At 49.8% G+C, this 13,496-nt stretch overlaps 1 protein-coding gene and 1 long non-coding RNA gene across 2 annotated transcripts; one reads left to right on the top strand and one right to left on the bottom strand.

Annotated features, from left to right (window-relative positions):
- Positions 1-523: 523 nt before the first annotated feature.
- Positions 524-12,953, top strand: ptprr (protein tyrosine phosphatase receptor type R). Its single transcript, XM_078100816.1, has 16 exons — positions 524-807; positions 1,545-1,804; positions 4,499-4,612; positions 4,688-4,837; positions 5,151-5,258; positions 5,717-5,839; positions 6,150-6,277; positions 6,353-6,481; positions 8,106-8,298; positions 9,383-9,467; positions 9,880-9,959; positions 10,043-10,180; positions 10,351-10,461; positions 10,533-10,681; positions 10,760-10,873; positions 11,207-12,953. The coding sequence occupies exons 1-16, from the start codon at positions 741-743 to the stop codon at positions 11,298-11,300; spliced, it is 2,043 nt and encodes a 680-aa protein (XP_077956942.1). The 5' UTR covers positions 524-740; the 3' UTR covers positions 11,301-12,953.
- Positions 3,553-5,248, bottom strand: LOC144406137 (uncharacterized). The gene is made up of 2 exons (XR_013467340.1): positions 5,095-5,248; positions 3,553-4,890 (listed from the first exon to the last, which is right to left on the bottom strand). It is a non-coding gene; the product is annotated as an uncharacterized LOC144406137 (long non-coding RNA).
- Positions 12,954-13,496: the final 543 nt, after the last annotated feature.

Here is a 13,496-nt window from a genome sequence, read left to right on the forward strand (position 1 = left end):
TGAATCGTTTCCTCTCTAAATATAAATAATGGTTTGATTCCCTCAGTGAACCGCTTGGTGACGGTTTATACAAACACGACTGTCCCATTGCCTTATGCTAGCCGAGGCTAGCCTGGGATCAGTTGGTGAATATTTCACCGTCGTGAGGAGTTGATGTGGATATTTTATCCCACTTGGCCTCCCGTAATCAGTGAGGGTCAACGGTGGCCTTAAAACGGCATTGATATGCTATTGTGATGCTAATGTTTTCAGCATCACAGCTAATCCAGCTGCCATGCTAATGCGCTATGCTATGGCAGCTAGATTAGCATACCCGTTTAATTGCTATCTATTTCTTCTGGCATAAATTTCATTTTGCTATTTTTCTAAAAGTATGATTAATAATCCAGACCTATAAACACATATTGACAGCCGTAAGCGTTAATTGTTGCTATTTATTAAATTAAACCTCTCTTCCTCCACCCCTCCTCCTCCTCCTCCTCTTCCTCCTCCTCCTCCCCCCATCCTCCTCCTCCCCCTCCCCCCCCCCCCTCCTCCCCCGCCCTCTCTCTTCATCGTCTCCATCCTCCACCTGGACCTCTTCGGGCCGTTTCTCCGCCAGTCAGGCCGCTTTCGGACGTCGGGAGGCGGGGAAGCAGCGTCGCGTGTGCCGGTGTGTGTCCGCGCTTCGGCCGCGCGCTGCGCACGTGAAGCGGCCGCTCGCGTCCGGGGAGAAGCGCGTCCGCCCTCCGGCGGGAAGGATGCTGCGCAGCGGGGCCGCCGCGCTCCTCTTCTGGTGTCTGACGTGGAGCCAGCTGCTGATCTCAGGTGCGTCCGCTGTCGCCGTGAAGCCTCCAGCGAGCTCGGACCTGCGCATCGGGCCCCGGGCGGCTGATCCCGTCCGTCGAATGCTGCATTTATCTGTGAGCAGCTAAATCCTCCCCATCGCAGCTGGATTCTAATGAGCGATCCTCGCCCAGCAGAAGCATCAGCGAGGGTCGAATTAGGACACGTGTCAGTGTTGCTGTCTTCTGTCAGAACGTCTTTGTGCTGTAGAATCTGCTCACTTCCATGTGTGCGGGTCAGCTCATCCTACAGGGATGAGGCGGTGATGAAGTCACACCTCCATCGATGCTCCAAAGTCCTCCACGGTGCCCACGACTGTTATGTGAGAACGTTAAACGGTGAACGGTGAACTCGCCGCCTGATTGATCGAAGTTTCTCTAGATGCTCAATGACACAGAGCTTTTTATTAACATCATGACCATTTGTTATGGTCACTGGCTTATCGCTCCTCCCACAATCCTTCACTTCACCGTACAGTCCACAGGAGTTTGTCTCAAGAGACATTCTTCAAACTGTCCAGTTTAAATAAAAATAATAATCATTTTGTTAATCCTGCAGAACAGGGAGAGAGTGCGAATAATAAAACGTTCGTCTCTTGTTAAAATCATCTAAGACACAAACCTTGTGAAGGAGTTTGAAGGTTGAACATCTGCTGACGGTTTTCTTAACAAAGGATGTGATGATAACGATTCATCATCTTCCTCTTCTTCGTCCCTCAGAGTCGTCTTCTGCCGACCACGAGCTTCGTCTTTTCCCTCCGCGGGACTCCAGCCGTCGTCCTCCACCTCGTCACCGCCCGGACCACCTGAACCCTCCGCGCCATGTGGGCCGCGTGTTCGGGACCCATCTCCACCATGGCCGCCCAGCCGGGTTAGCCAAAGCGCCGCCATCCGCCCTCTTGGGGTCCGGCGGGCAGCGCGGCCTCACTCTGCTGGAGCGACCTCACGCCGCCGTGTCCGCACGCCACCTGGTCACCGTGGTGAGTAAGCCGCCCTCTGATTGGATGAGGCCTTTTCTGTTTTCGGCAAAACCTGTCCGTTACCTGTCAGTCAGGCTCTTTGGGGCGGGACTAAGATGTCATTGGTGCAGCTTATTTAAAAGTGATCAATATGTCGGAGGAAGCAGGAATATGAAAGCGTTGGATCATGGAGGATGAAGAGGTCCTCTGAAGCTCCACCTTCTCTCCTTGATTGTATAAGTCTGTCTAATATTAAGCTTTAAACCCAGAACAGGCACAACGTCCACCATGTAAACACAAACACATTAAAAATAATTCCTGCCTCGGCGATCCCTTCGTTCCCTTTGCTTTGTCCCGCCGGGGCCACCGTAGTCCCACCGCTTCCTGCGGCCTTTAAGCTCATCAGAGACAGGAGGTCAGAGGTCGGATCACAGTAGACCGACGAGGAGCAGCAGACTCCTCCGGCGCTGAGTGAGTCTGAACTCTCTGTTGCCATGGAAACACCATCGCCAGCGTGTGTGTGTGTGAGAGACACACGTACCTTCACAATGGAGTTTACATAACCAGATAAACAGTGGAGGCCTTCACAATGACATCGAGACAGACAGACAGGTCAGACGCAGTGAGACGGGAGGACGGAGACAGACAGGTCAGGCGCAGTGAGACGGGAGGACGGAGACAGGTCAGACGCAGTGAGACGGGAGGACGGAGACAGACAGGTCAGACTCAGTGAGACAGGAGGACGGAGACAGACAGGTCAGACTCAGTGAGACAGGAGGACGGAGACAGACAGGTCAGGCGCAGTGAGACGGGAGGACGGAGACAGGTCAGACTCAGTGAGACGGGAGGACGGAGACAGACAGGTCAGGCGCAGTGAGACGGGAGGACGGAGACAGACAGGTCAGACTCAGTGAGACAGGAGGACGGAGACAGACAGGTCAGACGCAGTGAGACAGAGACACAGTATTTGTAGGAGGAATAATTATTCATTTAAACAAATATGTCCTTTTGCGACGCAGATGCATTGTGGGAGGGCAAGGACATCTGGATAAAATCCGAAAAAAGACGTGAATGTTGTGTAGAGACGGGCGTCCTCTTACTGTCCATAAATCCACTGATATTAAACGTGATCCATAAAATATGCTCATACGTGTTGTTGTTGTTTCTGCTGTGCAACGACTGAGTACCAGATGGTCCCGGCTCCGCCCACCTCTGCATCACATGCTCACCAGTGAGTGTGCGTGTGTGTGTGTGCGTGTTGTGTAATTCATGCGTGTGGACAGACAAACATACGCAGTGAAACATGAGTTATGAGCAGCTTTTGTACGACGCGTTTCCTGTTTATTAACGTGGTGACGTGCAGATTAAAGATGGCCGCTCCTTGATCCAACGGAGAACTTAATAACAACGATGACAATGAGGTTAAAACTACTGTAAAGCGCAGCTATCAGCTAACTGTGTGTGTGTGTGTGTGTGTGTGTGCTGGGACAGAAATAGCACCTGATCCGAACAGGAAGCGCAGCGGGATAATGGCGTTACCTGGACGACGCCCAATCAGGTGGTGCGTTAAACGCGGTCCCCCTCTCGGCCAATCACAGGCGAGGGATTGATTAGATCAGGAAGCTTCTCTCCCAGCTGTCTGAGGAGAAGCTTCCTGTGCTCGACAGGGAGGAACCACAATGTTTACATGTTCCCTTGGTAAGGTTGTTGTTGTTGTTGTTGTTGTTTACAGGCTGTGCTTGTTGACGTTCTTAAATGTCTTTGCAATGTTTTCTTTTCATTTTGTCTTTTATTTCAGGTTAAAGCTGAAAAAGTACAAAAAATGACCTCTAGGAATTTGTAAAACATATTCATCATTTTTAAAGCAACAAATGTAAAATAAATGATTTGTGAGTTTTGGGGCTTTGGACTGTTGATTGATTGATTGATTGATTGATTGATTGATCTATAAGGAAAATATCTAAATATTTATCAGCAATGAACACATGATGATTGCACTTGTTTTTGGTTCGACCGTGATGTGTGTGTGTGTGGTGTGTGTGTGTGTGTGTGTGTTGTTGTGTGTGTGGTTGTGTGTGGTTTGTGTGTGTGTGTGTTGTTGTGTGTGTGTGTGTGGTGTGTGGTGTGTGTGGTTTGTGTGTGGTTGTGTGTGTGGTTGTGGTTGTGTGTGGTTGTGTGGTTGTGTGTGTGGTTGTGTGTGTGTGTGTGGTTGTGTGTGTGTGTGTGGTTGTGTGTGTGGTTGTGTGTGTGTGTGTGTGGTGTGTGGTGTGTGGTGTGTGGTTGTGTGGTTGTGTGTGTGGTTGTGTGTGTGTGTGGTTGTGTGTGGTTGTGTGTGTGTGGTTGTGTGTGGTTTGTGTGTGGTGTGTGGTTGTGTGTGTGGTTGTGTGTGTGGTGTGTGGTTGTGTGTGGTGTGTGTGTGTGTGGTTTGTGTGTGTGTGGTTTGTGTGGTTGTGTGTGTGTGGTTGTGTGTGTGTGGTTGTGTGTGTGTGTGTGGTTGTGTGTGTGTGTGTGGTTGTGTGTGTGTGTGTGTGTGTGGTTTGTGTGTGTGTGGTTGTGTGTGTGTGTGTGTGGTGTGTGGTTGTGTGTGTGTGGTTGTGGTTGTGTGTGGTTGTGTGTGTGTGTGGTTGTGTGTGTGGTTGTGTGTGTGTGTGTGTCAGCAGTGCGATGCAGCGTGGTCGGTGTCTCCATCACCTGTCTGTGTGTATCTGCTCTCAGTATCTGGCTGTGGATGTGAGGAGGCTGAACGTCAGTCTTCTTCGGTGGTTTGGGGAAGGCGTAGCGGCGGCGCTGGGCGTTCCTGCGGAACACGTGCACATCAACCGGCTGAACGTGAGACACGGCGCCTGCTTCACTCTGCTGGTCGGCTGTTTGAACAAGTGATTGATCCGCTAACGGCTCTTCCAGGAGGAGAAGAACAGCATCGAGCTCTTCGTGTCCTCCGATAGGCCGGGGATCTCGGAGCCCCGCCCCGCCGAGGAGGTCATCCGATCCCTGAACGTCAGGGTCCTCCACCGCCACCTGGGACACTTCGGCATCACCGAGGTCTCCAGCGAGGTGCGTGATCGCCCTGCTGGTGAACGCCGGCGTCGCTAGTCGCCACGGAGACGCTGCATCGGGGTTGTTAGAGAGCAGAGATCAGGTTTAATGGAGCAGTCAAGGTCCCATCGATCAGTACAGGATTACACCAAAGTCCTCCAGCAGCGACTATAAACACACATATAGGACATATACGACAGAGTACATGTTGATGTCACACATGGAGTCAGAGACCATCCGTCAGCGCGGCCACAGGTGGAGGTGAAACTACCAACCTGCGATTTAAAGATGAGGCTCAAGGACACAGCGTCTTTCTCCCTGTCTCCTGTAGAAGAACGTCCTGCAGGGCGAGCAGAGGGACCACGTGTGGACCAGGGAAGGATTCTACACCGTCGTCCTCTTCTTCACCGTCTTCGTCATCGTCGTCACCTGCTTGATGGTAAAACACAGTCTCACACTTTGGCGCACTAACATACGCACACGAACCCAGCGAACTGGGAAGGGCCACAGACACACACACGCACGCACGCACACACACACGCACGCACAACGCATTTATTCACATACACATAAGAAATAAAGAAAGGTTTATTGGAAATATAAATATAATATGATAAGTGTTTTATTTTCTGCAGTGGGACATTTGGTCCACCAGAGGGAGCCACTACTCAGGGTCCATCTTACAGCTCAGTGGTTCGTCTTCCTGATGTCAGGAGATGAAATACATGTTGCCTCATCACTCTTAAATATTCTGTTCATGGAGAAACAGCAGATAAAAACTAAATGAAACATTAACTAAGGTGCAGAGAAGAAATAAACAAATATCGTTTAAAAATGTTTCATTCATTACTGGATAACGTTAAAGTTTAAAGGTCTTTTGTCGTGTCTGATCTCCAGGTTTTGTACCGACTCAAAGAGAAGGTCCAGGTTTCTGAGACACAGCTGAAAGCTCCGCCCCCTGACCTCCACCTGACCCCGAACGCCCTCCAAGACTACGCCCAAAGGTCAAAGGGCACCAAGGTCTGCCCACAAGTGTGCGTGTGTTCGTCCGTCTGCGGTTAATAAATATATCAACTCTTCTAACAGTCTCTGATCTTTACCAAGACAATTCAATCCATTTGTGATATTTTTTATTATGTTGGATTATTTTATGCATAAATCAAAGGGCTCTTGTAATCCCACGTGGGAGGGACCGACGTTTACTTCACAGAAATAATATTTATCCACACAGCCTGTCGTTTTTGTCGCTGCATCGATCGATATCGGTTTAATTCACCATGAGGTTATTTATCCATCATGGCGGCTCAGTATCCGGTCGTCTCTCCTCCAGGTCGTGACGTCAGGAAGCATGGTCCAGGCCGAGCTCCCTCCATTGGTAGCCACGCCCATTTGCCTGCAGCAGCAGCCTATTGTAGCCTGCCGGCGGCTAGCCCCGCCTCCCGTCACCCCGCTGCCCCGGTGAGTCAGCTGACAGACGGGTTCCCCTCCTGCACCTTATATTCATAAACCAACCTCACACCTGTCTCCTTCTAGCTCCGCCCCTTTCTCCGCAAGCAGCGACCACGCCCCCCAGGCCAGCGTTGCCGCGGTGACGCCCCCCAACGAGCTGAAGCCCTGCCCCTCCCCCTTCAGGATGAAGCCTGCGGCGGGACTGCAAGAGAGGTGATAGTAGTAATTATTATATTATACGTCTACAAAAAAAATGAATTGCAATGATCAAATTTAACAAAAAAAAAAATACTTCCTTAAAAATTCCATTCAATCATGTCACATGGAAGAAATGGAAATATTGAAGTACCTCTACGTCTACATGCCAGAGTCCCAGCTTTAATATAAAGAGCAACAAATGTCTGATTCCTCTTCATACTTTGGAGTAAATGCTGCCGTGAGAACGTCGTCCTGTGCAACAAATAAAGACTCCCACAAAGAGAAGTATTAATAATTCACCTTTTTTAATGTCCCGACACACCTGAGGAGCCGCCGATTGTCGCCCATGTTTAGGGTTGGAATTGTGTTTCTAGAGCGGCGACCTCTGACCTCCTGATTTTTGGAGTGCTCCATGTCCATCGGACCTTTGAGTCGCTGCTCATAATCTCACAAAGAAAAGGTCAAAACGCGACTTTAGGGTATTGCTCAGATCTTAAAATTATCATGATTATTATTAGTAGTTCATTTAGTTTTATAAAAAATCTAGTGGGATTTATTTTGCCACAATTTCACCTCAGAAATCATCAGAGTAAATATGATTACATGTCGTCTTAATGTGAATAATATTCCTGCCATATTTCTGGACATTATTCTGTTTCGTCTCATTGGATGACAGGAATTAGTTTCCGTGAATCAACCTGACCTTTGACCCCTCTGATGACCCGTCAGTTGGAGGGAGATGATAAGAACTCGCTCCTGATGATGAGACGTCTCACACTGTCGGGGAAATAAAGGAAAACGAGACATTCAGGGTGTTTTCACAGCTCCTTCCTCACGTTGCCTCTCGCACAGAAAAGAAAACACGACTTTATCGACTCGAGCGGCGTTTTGTTTGGTCCGCTCGGCCTTCAGAGGAGCGCTGAGAAAGGGAGAAGATCTCAGACTCTCAGTGAGAACAGGATGTTTTTCTGCGTGTGTGTGTGTGTGTTCTCCGCCCTGGAAGGCGGCCAATCAGCAATCAGACGAACAGGAAGTAGCGGCGTCCCGGACAGGAAGCCGGCCGACAAGTAGCCAGACGAAGAGTCCGCTCGTACTCAAACACAAACTGCAGTTCTTTACTGATGTTTCATTTAAATGAGAAACATTCCATTCACTTTATTGGGATTGATTAAAAAATCCCCTCTTAATTGCAACTATTTCATTATTCGATTTAAAATTAAAACAATTTGTTTGTATTTAGATGGAATGGTAAAAAAAATGTGTTCACTAAATCTACTCCAAAGAATTTATCAATTTACTGATTGATGTTCTTTTAAAGGACCCATGGTACCACAAGTTGATGTGGTTCCTTGGGGGTCTTAATGAAATACTGCCGGCATCACTGTTTACCCTCTGAAACAGCCGTCCACAGAGTGACCTTTGACCCTAATGAGCCAGCTCCCGTTGCGCTCCGCATGAAGCTTCTGACGTAGAAGAACCAAAGCAGATCACGGGAGTTGAGTCTTGGGGTTGGTGGACACGCCAGTAATAAGTCCCCTTAAAAATAAACCTTCACTCATTTAGATTTTGTAAATCTTATTTTAATTATCGCTCGTTTTCATGTCATTAATCGTTAGTCCTTCGTCCCTGTCCCCCCCAGGCGAGGCTCTAACGTGTCCCTGGTGTTGGACATGTCGGCCCTCGGCTCCGTGGAGCCCCTCAGCGCCGTTGCCGTGGTGACGCCCCGGGAGGCGGTGGCCAGGGAGTACTTGCTGGCGGCCGGCCGGCCTCTGACGCGGCAGCAGCTCCGCGACGCGGTCGGCAACGCGCACCGGCTGCACGCCGAGTTCGCCGTGAGTTCCGTTTGATCAAATCGCAGAGGAGGGGCGGCGGCGTCAGTGGCTGTTAGCATTAGCAACTATTGCTAACCATTACATCACATGTCATTCAGCTGATGCTTTTATCCAAAGCAACTTAAAATAAGTGCATTTCAACCAGAAGGACACAAACAGACAAGTGCAACATGACAGCCCGGATGTGAAGGCTCTCTGTGGTCCTGGTGTCTTCAGAGACCTCCTTCCACCATTTAGGAGCAGGACAGCAAAGAGTGGAGATCTAGTCGAGTGTTTTGCTCTCAGTGAGGAGGAACAAGCAGTTTATCACATGCAGAGCAGAGAGTGCGAGTCGGGATGTCGGGTTGGACCAGGTCCTGGATGTAAGCCTTCTGAGTGAGAAGAGGACGTGTTCTCCTGATGTAGTAGAGCGAGTATCTACAGGATCCTGCAGTGATGTTGGGAGTCAGGGAGAGTCGGCTGTCGACGTCACGCCGAGGTTCCTGCTGTCAAACTGGGCGTTAACATCCTGTGTCGGAGAATCTTTCCCCAGAAAGAGAAGTAGTTCCGTCTTGTTGGGGTTGATCTTCAGATGGTGGGCGGATCCGCTGAGAGATGTCAGTCAGAGATCAGAGGGAGGGAAGGAGAGAACTAGTTGTGTGTCATCAGCATCGCTGTGGAAGGAGAAGCCATGCGAGCGAATGACAGCGAGGGAGAGTTGGTGTAGAGCGAGAAGAGGAGGAGACCCAGGACGGAACCCTGAGGAACTCCAGCAGTAAGAGGACAAGGTTCAGACTGTAGGTGCGTTAGAGAAAACAGCCAGATAACAGAGCAGCGTTCTGATTCTCGCATGGCGGCTCTCATGGCACCGGTTCAGACCGACACGGAGAGGACAGAGGACAGAGAGTCTAGAGAGGAGGACAGAGTTGAGAGGAGAGTCTCTGCAGCAGCGTTGGGACACTAATGTAAAACATGGAATGCAATAAAAGCAGATGGGATTTGATATCCGTATAGACGGAGTAACCTGGACTCAGTAGTTTTACTACAAGTTTTACTGACTGCAAATCCCAAAAGTACTGCGACTGACACAGTTCTTTCACCGCAGGAAATTCCCATGAATTTCATTGATCCCAAGGAGCTCGATGTTCCAAATCACGGGACCAAGAACAGATACAAGACCATACTGCCCAGTGAGTACTGTGCGTGCGCGGCGATCATTTCCTGTTGAACCAGGAAGTTGTTTTATTATGTGGGAGGGGCCGAAGGTCAAAGGGCCGAGGACGAGCTAATAGCGTACACACACACACACACACACACACACACACACACACACACACACACACTAGAACAATCCATTTCCCTCAGAGCAGCTTGTTCTCACAGTTAGCTGAAGACATTGTGTACTTATGTCTCTGAAGGGGGGTTATCAATATAACACTGAGTGGGGGGGGGCTTCCTTCCTTCCTTCCTTCCTTCCACCTAAAGCTGCTGTCAATCAAACTCGTTCCTGTTTGACTCTCTGTGTCGGTACCGGGTCCTGCCCACAGCGCTGCCGGGTCAGGAGTCGCATCAGAACCACATGAAGTCTTTCATCTCTTCCAGATCCTCATTCCAGAGTGATCCTCAAGTCAAAGAGCTGCAACGACCCGCTGAGCTCGTACATCAACGCCAACTACATCCGGGTGAGACAGACGCTCCTTCATGTCGCGTGAGCGCAGTACTACGAGTACCTGGTACGGTGTGACCGGCTCCTCGCCCCTCGCAGGGTTACCTGGGCCACGAGAAGGCCTTCATCGCCACGCAGGGTCCCATGGTGAACACGGTGAACGACTTCTGGCAGATGGCCTGGCAGGAGGAGGCGCCCGTCGTCGTCATGATCACCAAACTGAAGGAGAAGAACGAGGTAATCCTCCCAGGGTGCATCAGTCACCGCCGGCTCCTCCCATCGGGGAGGGGGCGGGCTCAGATCAAGTCAGGTGACTCGGGGGAGGCAATTATTTACTTCTGTAAAGGTGAATGAAATGTGCTCCGTTGTGATCTTATATTTGAGTTTTCTAACTGACGTGAATGCAGAAGTGCGTCTTGTACTGGCCTGAGAAGAGGGGCGTCTACGGGAAGGTGGAGGTGCTGGTCACCGGCCTCAGGGAGTGTGACCACTACACCACCCGCAGCCTCGCCCTCAAGGTACCGCTCGTCTGCCCCCGTGTTGTTCGCCGGGGGGGCGGGCGGGTTTGACGCGTGTTCTTGTGTCGCAGTGCGGGAATCAAACGCGCGCCATGCAGCACTACTGGTACACGTCGTGGCCCGACCACAAAACCCCCGACGCCACCACGCCGCTGCTGCAGCTGATGTCCGACGTGGAGGCGGAGCGACGGGCCGCGGGGCCGGTGATCGTCCACTGCAGGTAGAGAGGGGGGGGGGGGGGGACTGCCCCGGGTAACCATGTCAAATAACACCATTACCCACAATCCTCTGCTTGCAGCGCCGGGATTGGCCGGACGGGCTGCTTCATTGCCACGACGATAGGCTGCCAGCAGCTGCAGAGGGAGGGAGGGGTGGACGTGCTGAGCATCACCTGCCAGCTCCGAGCAGACAGGTGAGTCCTGATCCTCCATGTGAACCGGTCTCTGTGAGTCCTGATCCTCCATGTGAACCGGTCTCTGTGAGTCCTGATCCTCCATGTGAACCGGTCTCTGTGAGTCCTGATCCTCCATGTGAACCGGTCTCTGTGAGTCCTGATCCTCCATGTGAACCGCTCTCTGTGTAGTCCTGATCCTCCATGTGAACCGGTCTCTGTGAGTCCTGATCCTCCATGTGAACCAGTCTCTGTGAGTCCTGATCCTCCATGTGAACCGGTCTCTGTGTAGTCCTGATCCTCCATGTGAACCGGTCTCTGTGTAGTCCTGATCCTCTTGTCTTGTCTTCACAGAGGTGGGATGATCCAGACAGGTGAGCAGTACGAGTTCGTCCATCTCGCCCTCAGTCTGTACGAGTCCCGCCTCTCAGCAGAAACCGGCCAATGAGGAGGCGTCGACTTGAACGCGCTCACGCAGCAAAGTCTTCGATATTAGGGAATTCCCTGGGGGAGGATCTTTGAGCACGATAGACAGCCAATGAGGACGGCTGTGGGCGGAGCCTGTGGAAGGCAAGAAGCCATTTCTAAAGGTGGAACGCGTGCGTTGTTTCTTCTTCTTCTGTCGGTGGCGCCGAGCTCCTGGGAGGAGCTCGGAGGACTTGCTTGGCCCGGATCGAGTTCTTCTGTTTACCTCGTAGAGATCGCCGGCCTGAGGCTGCTGGCGTGTCGTGATTCTGTGTCTTGTAGGATATAAACTGATTTTGTGGTGTTTTCATCTGGAAACGTTTGAGCCTCGCTGCTGTCGTGACGTCCGCTCTCCGTAGTCGCCGAATCTTCATTCATTATTTTCATTTTCTCAACTAACAGAACGTCCTTTAAAACGTAAACTTAAAAACAGACGTGTGAACTTCTGACACCAGCTGTGATTCTATGAAATTATTTTATGTTCACGCTTCAAATATTTGAAAGGCTTCCAGGCGGAAAATCCCTAAATCCCTCATTTGCACAGAAATGTCACTTTCTCCAGTCGCCTCTGCGAGAAAATTCTACTTCTTCTCCTGCTGTCGTTTACTAGCAGATGGAAGCCAACACGCTTAGCATAGCATTTAGCGTAGCCTTTAGCGCCTCTTGATGAATCTACTTTCTTTTTTTTGGGCAACTTACGGAGAGCCGAGGTCACAAACCTCCGGCTGCGGATGAGGAGCTTAACGCTAACGAACCAATGTGATAAAGCAGCTAGTGCTAAGCTAAGCAGCTAAGCTAGCTTCCGTAGTACAGCAATCTCTAGTGAGGCTGACTGTAGTTTAGTAGTTCACTGTTATTCCATGTGCTTGATGGTAAATAATCTATGGTAACGCTAAGTTATCCTTAGCCTGCTATGCTAATGCAATATTTAGTTTAAGCCGATTAAATGTCAGTGTTGAACGTCTGAACCGTTCTTATCTAACAATGTGTTTTATAACAACTTAGAAGTCTCCCAGAAAGCTTTGAGTCTGAAGTGTAAATTTAAGAGTAATGTATTTTGACAATTGTAACAAAGTAATGTATGTACACGGACGTAACGCCGCCGCCATCATGCTAACGCTATAAAGATCACTAATATATATATCAAATCCATTAAGAAATGGAAACCTAACAAGCTGGTTCAGTCACCGGTTATACATTTAATTCATTAATAGGCTGAATCCTGCTGAAGTATATAGTGTATTTATGTATCACGATATTTTCTTTTGTCTCTGCGTTGTAGTTAAACTTCTTGAGTAATTTGATGTTCCGCTTTGCTCAGAAACAATAAAAGTGAAGTCATTTACAATCATCTCATCCATGCGGTTGTAAAATATTATCTTGGTCACCAAGTTATTTTTTTTGTGTATCAAAGTAATAACTTTATTTTTATACTGTTTTTACATGTTTAGCAACTAGCCGCCGTTTGTCGTGAACTCAACAAATAAAACGGTGTATTTTAGAATAAAAAAAGACAATTGTCTTCTGTCACTTGCTGCCGTGTTGACTTGTTGCCGATATGAATAAGCTCTAACATCGCTCACTACGTGGTAAAGTCCCACCAGACACAATAAACCAACTCTCCTTTCTCCGTGTTCCAAAGTGTCTCTTCTTTATTCCTCTGCTTGTGAAACAATCAGGAGACTTTTGTCATCACTCGACTCAGGATGGATCTCGAGTGACGGAGCTCCTACGTAGTACCGCGTACCTCCACCAGGTGGAGGCTGATGGAGCTCGAGGGGATGCTAGGCTTTATGTTAGCTTGTGTAGCATTGTAGCTCTTTTAGTGATGGTAACCCGTGGCTAACCCAAGCACGTGGCTAACTGTGGCTACGGCTAACCGTTGACCCTCGCACCGTCCAGTCTGACCCGCCCTGCTCCGCTTCGGTGCCTCTGATTGGTTCACTCACCAACCAATCCCCCTCACGCATGAACCGGCCAATCACAGTCGATGGCGTCCGATGACGTCGTCCTGCCTGTCGAGCAGCACGAGCTCCCGTCTGCTGCTCATCGGGCGACATTAATCTCCTTTCTGAACAATCTGCCGTCCTGAAAAAACACAAACTTCTGTGGAAATGTTGAAGAAGCAACGAGGTTTTTGTGTTCGGGGTTGTGAGCGTAGCAGTCGGGACACGAACCA

Source organism: Gasterosteus aculeatus, chromosome 4 (assembly GCF_964276395.1).
Source record: "Gasterosteus aculeatus chromosome 4, fGasAcu3.hap1.1, whole genome shotgun sequence".
In the NCBI taxonomy this organism is placed as follows: Eukaryota; Metazoa; Chordata; class Actinopteri; order Perciformes; family Gasterosteidae; genus Gasterosteus; species Gasterosteus aculeatus.